The sequence below is a fragment of the Centrocercus urophasianus genome, unplaced genomic scaffold, assembly GCF_019232065.1.
Source record: "Centrocercus urophasianus isolate 14NV4802_14NV808 unplaced genomic scaffold, USGS_Curo_1.0 seq_11, whole genome shotgun sequence".
Lineage (NCBI taxonomy): Eukaryota > Metazoa > Chordata > Aves > Galliformes > Phasianidae > Centrocercus > Centrocercus urophasianus.
This window is the reverse complement of record NW_024884253.1, coordinates 58,905,293-58,923,625: the sequence shown is the minus strand read 5'-3', so window position 1 is coordinate 58,923,625 and position 18,333 is coordinate 58,905,293. Positions and strand designations below refer to the sequence as shown.

General features: G+C 37.4%; 1 protein-coding gene across 1 annotated transcript in view; it reads left to right on the top strand.

Annotated features, from left to right (window-relative positions):
• Window positions 1–18,333, top strand: part of GABBR2 (gamma-aminobutyric acid type B receptor subunit 2) — a 445,157-nt gene that overhangs the window by 89,155 nt on the left and 337,669 nt on the right. Inside the window, exon 2 of the mRNA XM_042839905.1 lies at window positions 13,390–13,527. Coding sequence (XP_042695839.1) covers window positions 13,390–13,527 — 138 coding nt within the window. The remainder of the gene's footprint in view (window positions 1–13,389; window positions 13,528–18,333) is intronic.

The following is an 18,333-nucleotide window of genomic DNA, read 5'->3' as shown; positions in this document are numbered from 1 at the left end:
TTGAATGTATTTGCTTTGGTAGACTTGAGAATGAATGCAGGTTTGATCTATGTACTCTGTGGGAATTTTGCCTGTATACAGCTCAGCTCTCTTTGACTTCTGATCCACATCTTATTTTTTTCTGGAGCATGCAGGGGAAAATCCCAAGAGCTGGTGCATTAAGGTGAGTAATGCTGTGCTTTTAGCAAGCTTAATTAAAGTTCCCTGTAGATAGTCCAAAGGGGAAGAACATTGGTCATTCTACTTACAGAAATCACATATCATGCTGTTAAATGCAAATGTTCAGGATTTATTTGACAATCTGGACTCTTGTCTTGATCTTAGATAGGAACAGCTCTTTGCTGCAATTTGCAGCACCAAGACAATATCTTGTTTGCGTAGCTTTGATGTTAAAGGAATGTGTCAATTTGCAGTCATGCTGCGTTCACAATTAAGACAGATTGACCATTCCTTTTTTTTGAGGTAATTCCTAATCTTAATTATTTTCCTGGCTTATAAAGCCAAAGTAGAATCACAGAGTATCCCAAACTGGGAGGGACCCATAAGGATCACTGAGCCCAACTCCTGGCCCCACGTAGCACCACCCAAAAATCAGACCATATTGCTGAGAGTAGTGTCCAGATGCTCCTTGAACTCCAGAACTCGGGGCAGTGCCCACAGCCCTGTGCAGCCCGTTCCATGCCCACAGCCCTGTGGTGCAGACCCTTTCCCTGACCCTCAGCTGCCCTCCCCTGACAGCTCCATGCCGTTCCCTGTCGCTGTCACACAGAGCAGAGCTCCTCCCTGTGAGGAGCTGCAGCCACCATCAGGCCTCCCCTCAGCTCCTCTGCTCTGCACTGAGCCAACACAGGGACCTCAACACCCCTCACACCTCTTGCACTCCTGACCCTTCACAGTAGATCAAGATGAACACTCAAAAAAAGGGGAACACTCAAAACAATTTGGGCAAATTATTAAATAGAAGGCTTGAAGACATACTTACGATTACCCTGGCCATTGTGTGAAGTTTGAGTCCTTTTTAATTTTATTTCCATTCCAATATCTCCCTGCAGTTTGAAGCCTACTTATTTGCTGGAGCCCAGTCCATGATACCTCAAGTTTGTGTTAATTTATTTGATCCCTTTGGGAGGTCGCTGTTGCTCTCTGCCTTCATTCTGAACTCTGAAAATGCATGTGTAGGAAATGGATAATACACCATTATGGTACAGTGTAGTTACAGTAACATTGGATCAAGATCACATTTAGTCTCTCGGGTACTGGAGAACATTTTGCTGCAGGATGTCTCTTTGTTTCTTACCCATTGATTAAAAAGTCCCAATTTTCCAAAACATTTTCAATAATTATAAATTGTTTGGTGTGCAATTCTCCTGTGAGTAATAGAATTTGTAAAAATTTCCACTGCATAAAGATCCTCAGGTTACTAAGTTCTAGAGTACTGTAGCCACCATAGGAATTTTCCACCTAATAGAGAAATCCAGTATGTTAAGCTGAATTAGGACAAGCTTAAACCACCATTCAATTTTTTTTTTCCACCCAAGTCAGGAAAAAAGTCCTTGGGGAAAGGGAGTATGAAAGTAGCAAATGCCTGCACGCTCTGTCCATGTGCAGTTTAAGACTTCTATAAAATTGTAAATTGGCATATTCTGATACTGTAAGTCAAATGAAAGCATATTATGAATTTCATTTGACTTTTATAGGCTAACTTAAGTGATATCTTATCCAACTGAACACACGTTATTCCTCCTTAAATAAAATAGCTCAGCAGCCTTTACTTCACTGTAGACAAAGTTAAGCTGTTTTACAGCATAAAATTATTTTAATTAAAACACAGAGATAGGGTGAAGAATATCATATCAGAATTTCTTAACCTTTGGGTCAAGAAATTTATTTTTACCATTCTTAACTCGTTAAGCACTTTTTAAGTGTTTTCAAAATTGTTATTTTGAAAAAAAAAAAAGAATTTCAAACAATATGGCTTCAGAAATATCCATTCTGGGTGCCACCTATTTTGTGCCACTTAGCGCTCTTTATGAACAAGATTTTCATCTAAAGGAAAAGAATTTGGTTTTATTTTTCCAAAATACCACATGCTTTCTGAACTTTTTTAGAATTCAAATATATTCCCAAGAAAGCTGCAGATATTGTTGTGTTAACTGAAGAGATCCCACATTTTCTAGGTAATCAACTGCTGTCAGAGCAGTCCTGAGGGTTCCCCGAGTCATCTATGCTTCTTCAGTCCTCCTCAGTGATTGTTTATTTGGAAACTTCTGTAGTTGCACGCACTGAGAAAGGCCCTTTCCCTGTATGATGAAGGCACATTTTATTTCAACATTACACTCATAACCAGAAAGTTATTAAAGAGATCTTTTACCACAACTCTGCACACTAAGAATGTTTAATTTCATGTCATAACATTACCTAGAATAAAGATTTATTTATTTTAACCCTTATAAAATCAGTTTTTTCCAGGATTGAGTAGGTTACGGACAAGAGAGACTGTTCATCAGACTTCCCTCACAACTTGTTCTTACTGATCGTTGACAGTCAAATGATTTTCCAAAATATCATTGCATTCGCATCTCATTTTCACTGTAACTTATTATTCAAGAGTGGGATGTCAGACATACTATACTGTACATTGTTGTTATTACAAATGGTTTATTCTAGTACAGTTCCATTTTCTTTCATCTGGAAGAGCTTCCTGATTATTATTTATAAATTTGGAAGACTTGTATGTTCATTTCTGTGTCCTCACGTATTGCTGAGAGCGTAGCTGCAGTTAAAACTTTTGTCACTTGCAGTATATCAAAGTCTGTAATGTACAGTGTTTCTGTGAAATCATTAAGGCATGATTAAGGACAAGCATTTAACCCCTAATCGATATCTTATTGAATTTCGTTTCATTCAGGTGGTATGTTGTTCACAACGTTGTTCTGCTATACAGAAATAAACAAATTTTATCTTGTCAATAGTAGGAATCAAAATGAGAATGGTGGTAAAATCAAAAGGTTTTTATTTTATTTTATTTTGTTTATGTTGAAAGTTTTATCTTTTACAGTGTATAGACACTAGATACGGGAGAAGAAAAACATACATACAGATGTGATCACTCATGGTTTTGCTTATAATAGTCATAGAATCTTATGGAACGACCTGGGTTGAAAACAACCACAATGATCATCTAGTTTCAGCCCCTCTGCTATGTGCATCCACCAGACCAGGCTGCCCAGAGCCACATCCAGCCTGCCCTTGGATACCTCCAGGAATGGGGCATCCACCTCCTTGGGCAACCTGTTCCAGTGTGTCATCACCTTCTATGTGAAAAACTTCCTTCTAATATCTAGCCTAAACCTCCCCTGTCTCAGTTTAAAAACATTCCCTGTCCTATCACTATCCACCCTCATAAACAGCCATTCCCCATCCTGTTTATATGCTTGTGGAAGGCCACAATGAGGTCTCCTGGAGCCTTCTCTTTTCCAAGCTAAACAAGTCCAGTTCTCTCAACCTTTCCTCATAGGAGAGGTGCTCCAGCCCTCTGAGCTCTCTTCTATTATCTTTTTTTCTTATATTCTAAAATGGCATCATTCATGGAACAAAAGGAAAAGTAACATATATTTTAACTGATTATGACTAAATCTGGAATGATTTTAAAAAAAAAATAGAGTTTATTTTTAAAAGTCAACAAATAAATTGTACTGAATCAGGGGAAGAAAAAGAAACATGAGGGCATCAAACAAGGCAAGTACCAAATTGTACAATTGACATTAGTGGCTCTGTGTTGACCCTGAGAAAAGTATTTCCCTTAGCATTTCATTTTGTACTTGAGCTGCAACTGGCAAACGCCCTGTAAATCTACTACTGCATGTCTTTTTCTCAAAAATGTGAGTTAGCAAAATAGTAAGTAATTTGCGTCAATAAATTTAAGTGATAATGATCTTGGGGCTTGAGTGTCTGAAACAATTAGCACCTTCTGTGGTTACTTAAATGCCAAAACACAACTGATTTCCTAAGGGAGTTTTAAAAAGCCTCTTGCTGCAAGTAAAGAACAGAGATATTTTTGTTTTGATGAATAATTAAAATTAATTCCCTGCTTTATTAGAAATCACTGTGATATTGAACTTTGGTAAAAATTAGAAAAGCTGAAGAAAATTGAGCCACCTTATTCTCAAGAACAGGATGTGTTATTTGTTGTTGTTATTGTTGTTTTTAAAACTTCTTTTGATATTTTCATTTTCCTCCACAATACCTCCAAACTTATTTCCATAAAACATAACAGCAACAGTTTAGATTATACAGGACGGAAAAAGGAGAATTGAGAAAAATATTTGTTTCCCTAATGATATTTGGCCACTTCTCCCAGGTAACTAGGGATAGAACAAGGGGTAATGGCTTTAACTTGCACCAGGGAGGTTCGGCTTGGATATTAGGAAAAAATTATTCTCTGGAAGAGTGGTGCGGCAGTGGCACAGGCTGCCCAGGGAGGTTGTGGAGTCATTGTCCCTGGAAATGTTAAAAAAATGTGATGTAGTGCTAAGGGACGCAGTTAGTGAACATACTGGTGATGGGCTGGGGATTGGACTAGATGATCTTAGTGGTCTTTTCCAATTTGAATGATTCTGTGATTCTAGACAAAAATATCTGGTAAATGTCTGAGCACTGGGATGTCAGGAAAAAAACAATGGATCGTACTAAGGTTTAGGTTTGCTTTTTTTGCTTTTTTATTATAAGTATGTGAATACAAATGTCCACACACAGCTTGGAAGATACTGGGAAAAAAATCTAAGCTCTATGTATGTGTACACTTACCCTTTTAAATCAATATTCATATTTAGAAACATCTGTAAAAGTATTTTCTGTAGTGTTACTGGATCAATGCAGAAGGGAATGAGTTAAATAGAGTGAACTATATATTGTAGGCGATCAGGCATAGTGCAGATGCTATAGAAACCCTTCGGCCTAGGAATATTTCAGTCAACACCAATTTCATTCTAGTTAGATGATGGGCCCAGCTGCAGAATAATCCAGGAGAACTCAATAAGTTCTACTGAGGGATCTGGCTAATTGCGCATACTGCACAATAGGATCTCTCTAAGGCTTCGGCCAAAGTGTTAGATTTCCATTAGCAATTCAAAATGAGATGTTAATGAGACATTTAGAATGAGAAATCTTGGTCAGTGTTACCTGAATTTCAAAATTCATTGTGGCACAGACCTACTATTGTATTTGCTCATTGTTACAGCTAGAGAAAATAATGCAATGGGCCCTGTAAAATTACACATAAGGTCTTATCCACAGGGAGGAGAAGCAGAGTGGAATTTGAAAGTAGGATCCTTGGGTTCAGTGACCGTCTGTGTTTATGAATGCATCTTGACCTGCTGAAGAAGGAGCCATCATCTTGTAAACAAAAGGCATTATTACAGTCAGTTGAAATTAAGCTGAAGAATCCTATTAGAGAGAAGTAACAGACAAATTTAGAATCCCCATTATCTGGAGGGGGAGTAAATCCTAGAGGGAAGTTGCTTCTCATTGTTGCTCTTGATGATGTTGCCTTAAGACCATGAAGTGGTCCTGCAAGATGTAGGGGTAATTATGCATATACTGAAATCTGTTGACTTAGATGGTTTCTAGCTTCCCAAAACTTTCCATGCAAACACAATACAGTCACATAATTGAAAGAGTGCCTTTTCGTATCATACAAAATGTTTCTTGAAGGCCTTCTGAACATTCATCTGTGTAACAATTACAGATCAAAGAAAGACTTCAACTTTCTTTGACGAGAGGCTTTAACTTCCAAGCTGAACCCCAATTGTGCAAAAAGAGGAAGTCAGTTTCATCTCTGGTCTTACTGCATATTTAATCTTGGTGGAAACTTATGCAGAGTCGGTTTTGATTGTGTAGGATTTCTCTCTTTGGTTTTTTTTTTTACTCTTCTATTTTATACTGGAGTGCTTAAACTGGCATCATCCTGAATAAATATTATATTCTAGAGAAACTATTAAAAAGGCAGAAAATATAAGCTACATAAGTGAAAACAGGTAACTTAAAAAGAGAAATGGAGGAAATATGAAGGCTCCTTCAAAAGCAGTGCGTCCTATTTTATGATGTTAGCCCACAACATCAGAGGCAAGTGTTGGCGGTTTGGCAGAAGAGGTTGAATTTTCCCACCAATATCCCATTACTTTTTGCTGCTGTGTGACAGATGGCAGCAGAGAGGCAGTCTGACACAATGGTGTCTGACATGGTAGCGCATATGAAGTAAAGGTGTGTCACTGAATTTCTCCATGTGGAAAAACTGGCACCCATTCACATTTATCAATGCATGCTGATTAGTGGCGGAGACCAAACAGTGAATGTCAGCACCTTGAGGTAGTAGGTGGTGCATTTCAGCAGTGGTGACAGCAACAGTCTCACTTCAACTGGTGAAGAGCTTTATGAGTGCAGCATGCAGGCTTTTGCTCATCGCTGGTGAAATGTGTAGCTACTGGAGGCTGTTGAAAAATAGTGTTTTGTAGACGAGAATTTGCTTTATCAAAAGCAAAAGTGTCATTGTGCTTTTTGTATCTGTTTTAGTTTCCATGGAAATAAATAGGAGATGTTACTTTCAGAGTGACCTATATATGTATATATACTCCTTGTATAAGGAGAGACAAGAAATTTTTATCTATTGTGCTGGATGGATTCAGATTCCAGTAATAGTGAACTGAAAAAAAAAAAAGTAAATGACGTAGGAAAGAAGGTAAATCTTCAAAAGCTGTTTAGACTGTCTTAGAGAAAGTGGTGACAAAATAGTTAGTTGTCACCATTGCTGTGGACCCAGTGATTTATGAAGAGACAGGTGGTACCAGAGGCAAAATGGATGTTATTAAATGGGATGTTAAACAGCAGTCCCTTTGTGGTAATGCTGTGAACTGTTCCCTGTACAGCAAGCAAGGTAACAGGATATATAGGGAAAGTTCCAAAGTATGACAGATAGAAAGACGTCAACTTGAGAAGATTAATTTACTGGGAAATATTTCACTGAACGAATTAAGTCCTTCTCTGCTGTGTTCTCTCCTCTATCAGAATGAAATCTGATTGCTAGTAATTAAAATGCTAGAGAAATCATGTAGAAGTGTCTGCAGTTTGGGATAAATTGACTTCAGTTTTGAGGTAAAGAAGTAAATATAGCTGTGGGATGTGTTTCAAATAGAGAATGCAGGAATAGTGGACCAGGCAGAGAGTATTAAAAGCCTCTGAATATAAGGACATGGCAAGCATTTAACCCTGTGTTCCCAGAACACTATGCTACCCATCAATGTATTGTGCTTCCTGTGAACATTACTGAATGTATTTGGAAGTTCATGGGGTTTTTCTGTTTTTGTTTGTTTGTTTGTTTAATTACCTCTGAATGAATCCAGTTTGTTTCCATATATTTGTGAATTTAAAAAAATCATAATGTCTGATGACAAGATGCTTCACTGGTACTTAGCATGGCATGAAGAGTTTTAGAGCAAATACAAGGAAGCTATTTTTCCTTCAGTCAGTAATTACATTGTCATGGGATGTTGTGGATGTCAAAGTGGTGGTTTCAAGAGCCATTGAACAAACTTATGGAAGGAAAATTCAGCCAGAGCAATTAAAATAACAAATGGAATTTTGGGCTGTGAAAGTTCCCTGGGAGAAGCATGTCCTGTCTGTAAGCCCATGCATAGGATGTTAATCTGGTTGACATTTGGTATAGCTCAGAACAGTTTCCATGTATTCCTCACTGAATTGTCAGTGTTGCTTGATGACTTTAATATTGAATGAAAACCAAATGAGAATCGTTTTGGCGTTCTTCATCTCTCAGCTATTTTCTTTCAGCTTAATGTGGAGTTAGTTCCTGAGCAGGATATTGTGAAAGATAGAAATAATGCTTTGTAACTCTTCTCCCTGTTCAAAGAGGTCTCATCAGATATTTATGAACATTTGCTTCCCTTTGATGGTATTCAGTGCAGAGTGCTGTTGAAAGCTCGCATACCATTTGAAAAAGTCTGATATTTCAATATGCAGATGACAGCTGTGAGTTATTCCTTCTCACCATAAGGGATCTATAACCTAAGTATTCAGAAGCTTAATAGATGCCAAAACAATTGCACAGGGTTTGTTTCACTCCAGCAAGTAGTGTTGTGGTAGAATAGGGCTAACTGAGAAACAGCTGGGCATCCAGTAATGAGAAATGTGAATATAATCATGCATCAATTCACAAGCATTCTCATGGCTATTTGTAAAACTGATGATCTAACTAAGTTAAATTGCAGGTACCAGTTCTCCTCCTAATCCTGTAAATGTTCAGACCTGTCACTACCATAGGAGTCAGCAGACTTGAAATATCAGATTTGCAAATTTCCATTCTCCTCACTGAGGTTTAGCACTGTGTCACACTCTTGTGGCTCTGAGTCTTTGAGAGCATACCCTGGTATCTTGCTGTCTGCCAGGCAGCCCTTCTAGGAGACAGAGGTCTGTTCAGCTTCTTGTGGCTTCAGGGCTGTGCACTTTTCCATGGTTCTGTGCAGCCATTACCCTTTGGACTCATCCAAGAAGGTTTTTCTTTTAATTTTGGCTGCCATACTGTACTCCCCAGAGAGGTTTCTTGTCCTTATGCACCCATCACCTTTCAGGCAGGACGTTCTCCCTGTTTATTCTGATTCCTTTCTTGGTAGAGGTCGACAGTCTTTATTTGCCAGGCTCCTTTGAAGAAGGTTCAGGAAGGTTAACACTTCAGTCCTCAAACTCATTCAACTCCTCTCCTATGTAGCAGTTCATCTGACTGTTTTCCTAATTAAAATAAGTGATTCCGTTTCCTTGGAAATGGAAACTATGATTTTGAGAAGTGCCATCTGTGATATTAATAATTCTTTGTCTCAGTGAGATTTAGAACTCCTCACACATCTTGCTTGGTGATGTGCTAATGTTTCTCAGTGAGAATTGTCCATACACAATTGTCTGTACCACATCAGTGCATTAAGAGGTACATTTAATATAATTATTCATTAATATGTTTATTTTCTATTTGTACATGTCTTATTTCCAGCTCTTGACTGAGGCTAAGCTAAACAATTAATATGTTTGGGATGAGTAGATTCAAACCCTTTCTTCCAAAGAAAAATCTGTCATGCATTAAATCACATGTACCTGAAGGTACAATTGCAGTAATAAATTTCTCCAGCCAAGTGCATTGCAACCATGCTGTTATAATGTGCAGTCAAGTTCAACCATGCAGCACGTCTGTCTCTTTTTTAACATGAGTCAAAAAGTGAGCTGGCTGCAGTTCATCTCAGTAAAATAGAGACGTTATTGTCAGTTTAGGTGGAAGAGCAAAAACAGCATGGTCTCCATTGGGTGATGTTTTTAATTGTTTCAATTTTTGGCTTTTTATTAGGGATTCTTTCATCTTCATTCCTGTTAGTCATGCTCAAATTAATAACCCAGCCAGCTTCTTGTCATCTGCATGTGGCCAGGACTCTGCAGTCTCCACCTTTTTCTAAGAATTTTGTTCTTATGCATACTTCTGTTGTATTGCAATTAGATTTCTGCATAGCATTGCTCCTGAACCTAGTAATAGTCACTTGATGAGAGCAGTTTAGATTGGTTATGGGGTGGGCATTTCTGTGGTGTTTGATCTTGTTGCCCTTCAACAACATTGCCCACTTGTAGGCATACGTTAGGGTTTGACAATAGATAATGGTGAGCAGCAACAGGGTCTGGGATCTCTGAAAAGGTTACATTGTAAAAGGGTTTGGGGATACATTCTTCAGACTAGAGACAGACAAGCTGTTACAAAGGCTTCCTCTTCTCTGGCTTCTTAAAGCTATTAACTTTATCTGAATGTTTACTTTTTCATGCTTGTGACAGACTGTTCAGTTGCTTGCAAGGAAGAATGTTATATATGGTATGTGTTGTGAAATGTGACATTAAACAAATGTGAAAGTCTGTTTTCTCCCAGTTTTATCTTTTTTTTTTTTTTTTTTTTTTTTTTTTTTTTTTTCTCTCTTGCTTCTGTCCAGTTGCGGCCAACTACAGTATTAGGTTCTTTTTCTTCATCTCTGAGGCATATTTTGAACAATTTTGGCAGTTTCGATCAAGGAATAGACTGACTCCTGTAATTAACTGTGGTAACCCAAGAGGCAGAGAACTGAGACTAGTCAGTATGAATGTGCAAAGGTGACAACACAATATGCTTGTGTAGAGGAAATGCCAAGTCATATCTCAAAGCAGTGATTGAGCACCTGGTGGGAAGGCAGGGCCAACCCAGGGGAACTTAGGTGCATGCAATACAGCTAAGTGACCAGAAGGTTTAGAGCCAGGATCCATCCCTTCCCAGATCTCATTTCAGGGTTGGCACAGGGAGGCAAAGGTATCCTCATGGAGGTCTCAGACCTTCTAAAGGTAAAAATCTTCTTTCATTTGTTTCTGCATCTATATTTGCTGCCTTTTTGCTTGTCCTCACTTGCTGTAGCCAAAGACTTTGCTACCCCACTATTATCACTGTACTTTCCATCATGTTATAGCATTACAGCTTGTAACTAAGTCTTAGACATCAGTACCTCACACATTGTTGTACGTATTTTGGACTGATTGTTAACATATCTCTGCTGTGCAAATCTTAATAGTTTGACAGAGGAGTGTATGGGAACTGTTGATCATGGCCTGAACCTTTGATTGACCACCTGAGGCAAGCAATTAGTCAGCTGTAAGAGCACAGGTGAAGGCAATTCACCTGTGCTACAAAAAGGGGTGGACCCTGGCTTCACCTCTCCCAGATCCCATTGAAAGGTTGACTAACACTGAGGAAGGATTTCTTTCTAGAGATTGCTCCTTGTGGAGCTTATTATGAGCCTAGAAAACCACTGAGCATTTGCATTTATTTTATCTTTCCATTGCAATAATCTTACTAAGCCTAGCCTTTGTACACCTATTGATTGTACAAGGAAAAAAAAAACCAACTTTTTAATGTATTCCTGGGAGAAATGCTTTGTGTCTGGGGAAGTGTTGTTTTTGTATAAGAATCTTTATAAATGTATAGAGAGAAAATAAGTAAGAATGGAGAAAGTTTATATAACAGCAATTCTGAACCTCCCAGCAAATTGACCCACTGATGTTCTTAAAACTGTATAAGGTGCTGAATCATGGCCTGAACCTCTGATTGATCACCTGAGGTGAGAAATGAGTCAGCCATGGAAGCACAGGTGAAAGCAAATCCCCTGTGCTGCCGGAAGGGGTGGGGCCTGGCTCCACATCTCCTAGACCCCTCTGAGAGCTGACTACCAGTGGGAAAGGGTCTCTTCTGGAGATCCACTCCACTGGAGTTTCATAAGCGAGTCCGGGATATGGGTTTAAGCATTCCTATCTTTTCTGCTTTGGTGTAATAACTGTGTAGCCAAACTCTGTGGTACATCTCATAATTATAACTTCTGTACATTCGTTGATTGTACAGGTGGCTTCACTGCAGTGAGAAATATTTTGTAGGCAGATAACAGTTAAAGAATGTCTTGATGTTCTGTGGTGTAAGGACAAATTTTAGTGTGAATTTTACTTCAGGTAATAGACTCTAAGTCTTTCCCATTTAGAACGTGGAAGTTTATTTCTTTGTAACTTCTCACGTGTAATTTTTTCATGGGCTAGAGCTTCCAACTGTTATTTTACTATCAACATTCTCCTTGTTTCATGTATGTATTTCTTAAAATGATTATTGTCAATGCATTAACAATATTGTCTGGTTTTAAGTTGATGTGGAAAAAAAAGTAAGTTCCTTGCAGGTTGGGATGGGTGGATGAGGGGAAAGGCTTCAGATAAGTTCATATTCTTAAAGCTCTGTTGTCCTTGGTTGCTTACAGAAGTAAAGTAGCAGTACAGCAATCTAGCTGTGCTTGGAATAAACTGATCTTTAAGTAGGAGATGGGGGAGTAAGGATGGAGGGCAGTGCCTGATCGCAAACTTGATTCCTTCATATTGTGAGCTTGCTAACAATCTATCAAACTGACAAGGGAGCCTCTGCTGTACCAAGTGTTGTTTGTTTTTCTCTAATAAGAAAAAAGTTGCATATATTATGCAATTTTGAAGCCTGTGCAGTAGTAATCTGTATCCTTCTGAATAGTAAGAGCAGTAATTCTATTATTGCAAGTTACTTGCAAATAGAATAATTTTTCTTTTATCATATCAGTTCAGTAAGTAGATTAGTATAAGCTTGCAAATGTCTTATGCAAAATCTTTATTCTCTTAGCTGAATACTAAACAATGAGTACTTGGATATTGATAGTAATTAAACTGTTTTAATGAATTGTTGCAATGAAACATTGGAGATTGGTGTACAATAGTTCAAGTAGGCAGAGAATATTGTTTCAAAAAGAAAAAAAAAAAAGAAGTGTAGCTACTGCTGGAGCAATGGCAGCTACTATTAGACCCTTTGGTAGACTGACTTCCAAAACACTTTGGAATCAAATTCTGAACTTCAGCTATTTGTTTTGTTAATACTTTTCTGCAAGCTCAGGAATTCGTACTATTCTAGTCAAGGACTGAAATATGTTTTTCAGTACTGACCAGCATTATCTTTTATTTGCTTTCAGTCCTGGTCTCAATTAAATGTATCATTGTTAGCAGCTGGGGGAAAAAAACATAATCAAATTAATTATCAAAAAAACCCAGAAGAGATAATCTTCAGTGGGACTTGAAAAGGTCATTTAGTCCAATCTGCTACTCAAAGCACGGTATACTGTGAAAGCAGATGGGTTAATTCCTAGCACTTCAAAGGATTATCATTTTGAATTTTTTTTTTAGGATTTTGTGTTGTTTTTCTAAATGACAGGCTCTCAACTATAAATATATATATCATTGCAGAGATGTATATATTTTGGACTGAATGGTAATATTATATATACCCAGAGTGTTGATTGGGGGCCATTAGGAGAGTGGTTACTTAGATGGAGCTTGCTTTACAAATAGGCACAAGAGGTGGTATCAAATTTTCCTTCAACCGTGAAATTTCTACTGACATCTAGTGCTATATTCCAAAGTCTGCTTTGGGAGATGGTATTTCTGAATGCAGAAAAAGTTTCAATAACATTTTCTTGGTTTTCTTAAATTATTTGTCAAAAGGTAGTATCACAATTCAGATATCCCAGCTTAGATGGAAGACATTGAGGTTTTGACTGATGTAAGGAGAGATGTTCTTGATTTTTCTATTTTTTTTTTCAGGCTGCTAGCATTCGAGAGCAGAGTGCTCTAGTTTTCCATGCTTGGGCCAAAATATTTTATAAATTATACAGTTTAATTGCTATCCCTCAAATTTCTCCCTGACCAATAGTTTATTTCTTACTAAATAATGTCATTTGTTGTAGTAAACGTTGCTCTTTTTTTTTTTTTTTTTCCCAGTGTGACAATGCAAAGGGACTCAAAGCCTTTTATGATGCAATAAAATATGGACCTAATCATCTGATGGTTTTTGGTGGTGTATGTGCAACCGTTACCTCTATCATTGCTGAATCTCTAAAAGGATGGAACTTGGTTCAGGTAAGACATGGATTGGATTATATTGAAATGCTGACTATTTTGTGCCTTTTTTTTTTTTTTTTTTTTTTAAAAAAAAAAAAAAAAAAAAAAAAAAAACAAAAAAAAAACTTAGCACTTGATTCTGTTTAAACTTAACATCTTATGTGATATTACTATACCAGAATTTTGAAGGTCAGTGTGTCAGAGCAGCCACTTCTATGTAGCTTTAAATTCTAAGACATGACATTGTGCTCAAAAAGCATGAGAATATGGGGCAACAGTTTGCATCTCAGCAGATAAATGAAGTAAAATTAATTAGATCTATCTCAAAAAAAGTAAACTTTAAGTTTGGTCATGCTAGGTGAGTAAATCTAGGCCTTCTCTGAAGTTAGAGGAAACAACTCACCAGTCCTTAAATTATGATACACTAGGGTTTACATGGTCTCTACTCAATCATAATGCAATAATTCCTATTGACTTTAAAAGTGTTAGCAGTGCATAAATTGTAAGTAGTAACTGCATAAGTATCTCAGTACTTGACTTACAGAGCACATTTATTCCCAGCTGTTCTTTCTGACTTTCTCAAAGGTCAAGTTTGTGGAAAGGTTTCTTCTGCTGAGGAACCAGAATTTATTAATACTAATCTTTAAAATGCAAATGATAGCACTGTGTTTTTTCTTCATTTCTTCAGTCATCTGCTTAGTGATGATCTTTATGTTGATGTCTGTTCAGCAAGTTTTGCTTTTGAGCAGTGAAATATCCCTGACTTCTTACTCCGTATTGCCCAAAGATAAAAATACATATTATGTAGAAAAATAACAATATATAATAATTACCTGAGGTTTCTCTTCCAAACAGACACATCTTTTTCACCTGGAATACTCAATGAGATGAGTGTAGAATGAAAAAATGAAGCATAATTAAGCTTGTGAAGATGATGATCAGAGTACAAATGAGAAAATCTTAGGAGGATAATTAAAGTAGCTTGTTAACTGTGTTTGCAGTGCTTGTCATATCAGATTTTTTTTCTTTGTTTTAGGATTTTTTTTTCTGTGAAAGCATAGCATAGCAGTTCTACTGTGGAAATAAAATAATAGTGTATCTCTGGGGAAAGGCAAAGGAAGAGAAAGCCTGGAACTATCATTTGCCATTCTCTCTTAGAAGTGGCTTAGTCTATGGGCCATAATGAAAGCTGGAGCTCTGTTATTTGCAAATTTGTCACATGGAACTTCCAGATGATGTAGAATGTTTTAAGAAATCGGATTTCATTTTGCTAAATCTTTTCCATTTTTACTCAAGTTCTGCCTGCTAGGGTCTGAAAATCAATTGTTTAATGCAGTTGTTCAGTCAGTAAATAAAGGCAATTAGGATTCTATTATATCTTCTATTGCTTTTAAATGTATGAATGTCAATATATGTATTATGATATAAATTTTTGCTAGCAGACAGTATCTATTTCTCTCTATTTAACAACTACAGCTGTGACTAAGTTCTAAATGTTATTAATGGTATCAGTATATCAAGGGATTCTCTGCTTCTTGGGCTTAGTGTCCTGCAGGCACTGGATCAATCCTCACATGGCATAATTCCATTTTGTGGCAGACTTTTATATACTGATTGAATGACAAAAGAACGCAAATGGGAGCATGGCTGGGAGTGTGGTGAGGCTCAGTGGATGGTGCAGCTGCAATGGAACAAGTCTAGGTGCAGTTTGTGGAAGTGATGTGTCATACAGGAACAGCAGTACTTGTGTATACAAATCAGCAGAAATAGTTTGTATAAGGTAGTGAGTAAACAGAGTTCAAATCCACTCAGTAGGATCCTCCAGTGTGAACATCTTTGATTAAAGTTGTAACTTGCAAAAACATTAAATAGGAATTCGTAGTTCTTGAAACCAGAAATATGATCAGCCTTCTAATAAGACTCAAGACTCTTCTCCCATCATTAATACTTGAAACATTACCTCAAGGAATCACAGCAAAATCACCTTAGTGAATTTGTGACCATTCTGATATCATCTTATACTACAGTCTAGAAAAAGTGTATATGGACTAAGGTGACACAGCACTGTGAATTAGAGAATTTGCATTTGTATGTACAACTCCATAGTTCTGTTGTGAATGTCTTTGTGAAAACTGAGCTCTTAACCCTGGCAGCAACATTTGACTTGATATACATAGTTGTACTGTGATTGGGGAAAGTGAGTCTTTCTTGCAAGAGAGATGCAGGATGGTTCTGAGAGTACTGGGAAGAAAGGGGAAGAAAAGAGTAAGAACACAACACCTGAAAAATTATTTTTGTTAACAATTGTGATACCAGACTGAATGCCTGGAAAACTTTTCTGGAAGCCTTTTAGCCATGAATTCCAAGTTTCTGTATGACTGCTTTTCCTCCTTGTGGGGGATTTTTTTTTTGTTTCTACTTCTTCCCTACTCTCTCCAGTAAAAAAATAAAATAAAATCCTAAATAACAAGTAAAAGACAAAAATACAAATGTGCTGGAAGATAAGTTGGATTTGCTACTCAATGTCATAGTGGTGATGATGGGAAGGAAAGGGAGAAATTTCTGCAAGATAGCTTTGGTCTCTCCTCTCCTTACTGAATACTATTGGTAAAGACAACATCTTTCTGACTTCTACTTCAATGATAATATTGAGTTCACTGGCCTGCATCAGTGTGAAATGAGAGATCATGAGAGCTTTGATCTCAGCCTTAAGGTGCTTTTTTTTTTTTTTTTTTCCCCACACTGTATTTAAACAGAAGATAGTTTTCCTTGACAAATTTTTATTTACTTATGATCAGCAACAGAACAGGAGATTTTCTTCTCAATTGGCTGTCTTCAACTGCTGGCTGATTCAATTATCTCTTACTGTAACAAATGTAATGATTTTTTAATGAAGCTCTTTGTATCTGTGAAAAGTGCAAGTTGTTTTAGACAGCAAACATCCTTAATGACTTTGAGGTATGCAAGGTGATGCAGCCTGCAAGCTGTTTCTGTACACATGTTCTTAGAAAGAGAGGTGCAGCCACACATTTCCCTAGCTTCTCAAACCTGGAAAGTTAAAAGCTTCTTCATGAGCTGTCCCTGAGTTCCTGTAAACAGGGCTCTGCTGAATGATGTTCTGAATGGAGGCTGGAGACTGTTTGTACAGCTCTGATCTGCAGTATGTAATTAATCTGAGCATTTGGTATTCTGATTATAAAGTGTTAATAGTACTCTGTCTGGCAATGGGTCATAAAGGCGTGGCAGCGTAAGTGATGCGTTTGTTTTGTTGAAGGGGCAATACTTCAATAGCAAATTCTTCAGTATTTGTCTTATCCACATTCCCTTTCACTGCGTACTTGAAGCCATTAAGCAATGAGAAAAGGAATCATTAACTGTATCTGCAGTAAAATGAAAATGAGCAATTACATATTTTTATTTTACATGCTGAAGAATACACTCCTGATAGTGTCCAGGTTGTACAAAAAGAAGGTAGTTCACAATTCAAGCTCTCTTCTATTTCAGGCTATCTGCTGTTCATGTTTCCATATAAATTTCTTGTTCTACCAAAAGAGTCCAGTTTGTATTGATTGCTTCACCTATTTTTATTACCCATTGTCACTTTTATCCAGGATGAGGATTTTGACCAAGTGGGTCATCTCTCTGGATCTGTGGAACCCCCTCCATTTTGAGGACTTTTTTCCTCTATTGTAATATTTACTTTTATTTGTAATCTACTTCTATTATTTCTCTCAGGTCAGGAAGTAAGCCTCTTCCAGATACAAAGTATAACTCTTACTGCTTCCTTCAGGTATCCTCCTTCCACACAGTTAATGTACTCTATTTGTAACTGCTGGCTTCCAGACAAGCAACTGCTACAGGCTCAGTGATTGAATCATAATGGCATTCACGGAACAAACCATGGTTCGGATTCAGTGTCTCATGTTGGAATGTTTTTAAAGAAAACTGTAGATACTCTTAATTGCAATGTATAGCTTGCTTTGTGTGCTTGACTTCTGGCAAATAAGTCTCCCATATTAACATATGGGAGGTTCGTTTATTAGAAAAACTCCTTTAATTTCTCTAACTGAATGTTGTGGAGTATTACAGAGCCTGTTCTGAGATTTGTTTCATTATCCTGTAGATCTGTAAGCATTCATGATCCTATGTCTGAATTACCAGAAAGACTACTGGTATTAAAGAAAATCTCTGCTTCTAATCCTAGGTTTCCTACTGAAACAAGACTGCTGTTGATTTCACTGTCACTTCTAATTTCTGACTGCTGCCCAATTGCAACCAGGTTTTAATAAAAGGTTTCCCAAAGATTATTAGCCTCTATATATTTCTGCCTAACTGAGCTGTTAGGGAGAGAGATTCAATTGAATGAAAGAGAGGCTGTGACATGAGCATGGAGATAACTTCTAGCCAGCTATGACCTGCATTTCTTTTTGCCCAGCTGCTATTATGGAGATGTGATTGATAACATTGAGAAGGCAGTTTAAAAAGAAGTGGAAAGAAAATGCAGTGAAATAAAATGCACTAGGCTATGAAGCAGGATTTGGTGTGTGTGTGTGTATGTGTGTGTGTGTGTGTATGTGTGTGTGTGTGTGTATGTGTGTGTATGTGTGTGTAGAAGTGTAAGATGCACTTTACTAGCTGTCCCTGTTCCTCATCAAACTGCATGTTAATACAGGCTATTACCAGTGTTTTTAACATCTTCATAACATAATTCAACCTGGAAGCTTCTACACTGACCATTGGGTCAGATTTCATCTCACTTTCTAAATCCTCAGGTGTGTTACTTGGAACTCTGATATGGTATGGCCTCATAAACATTGGGGGGGG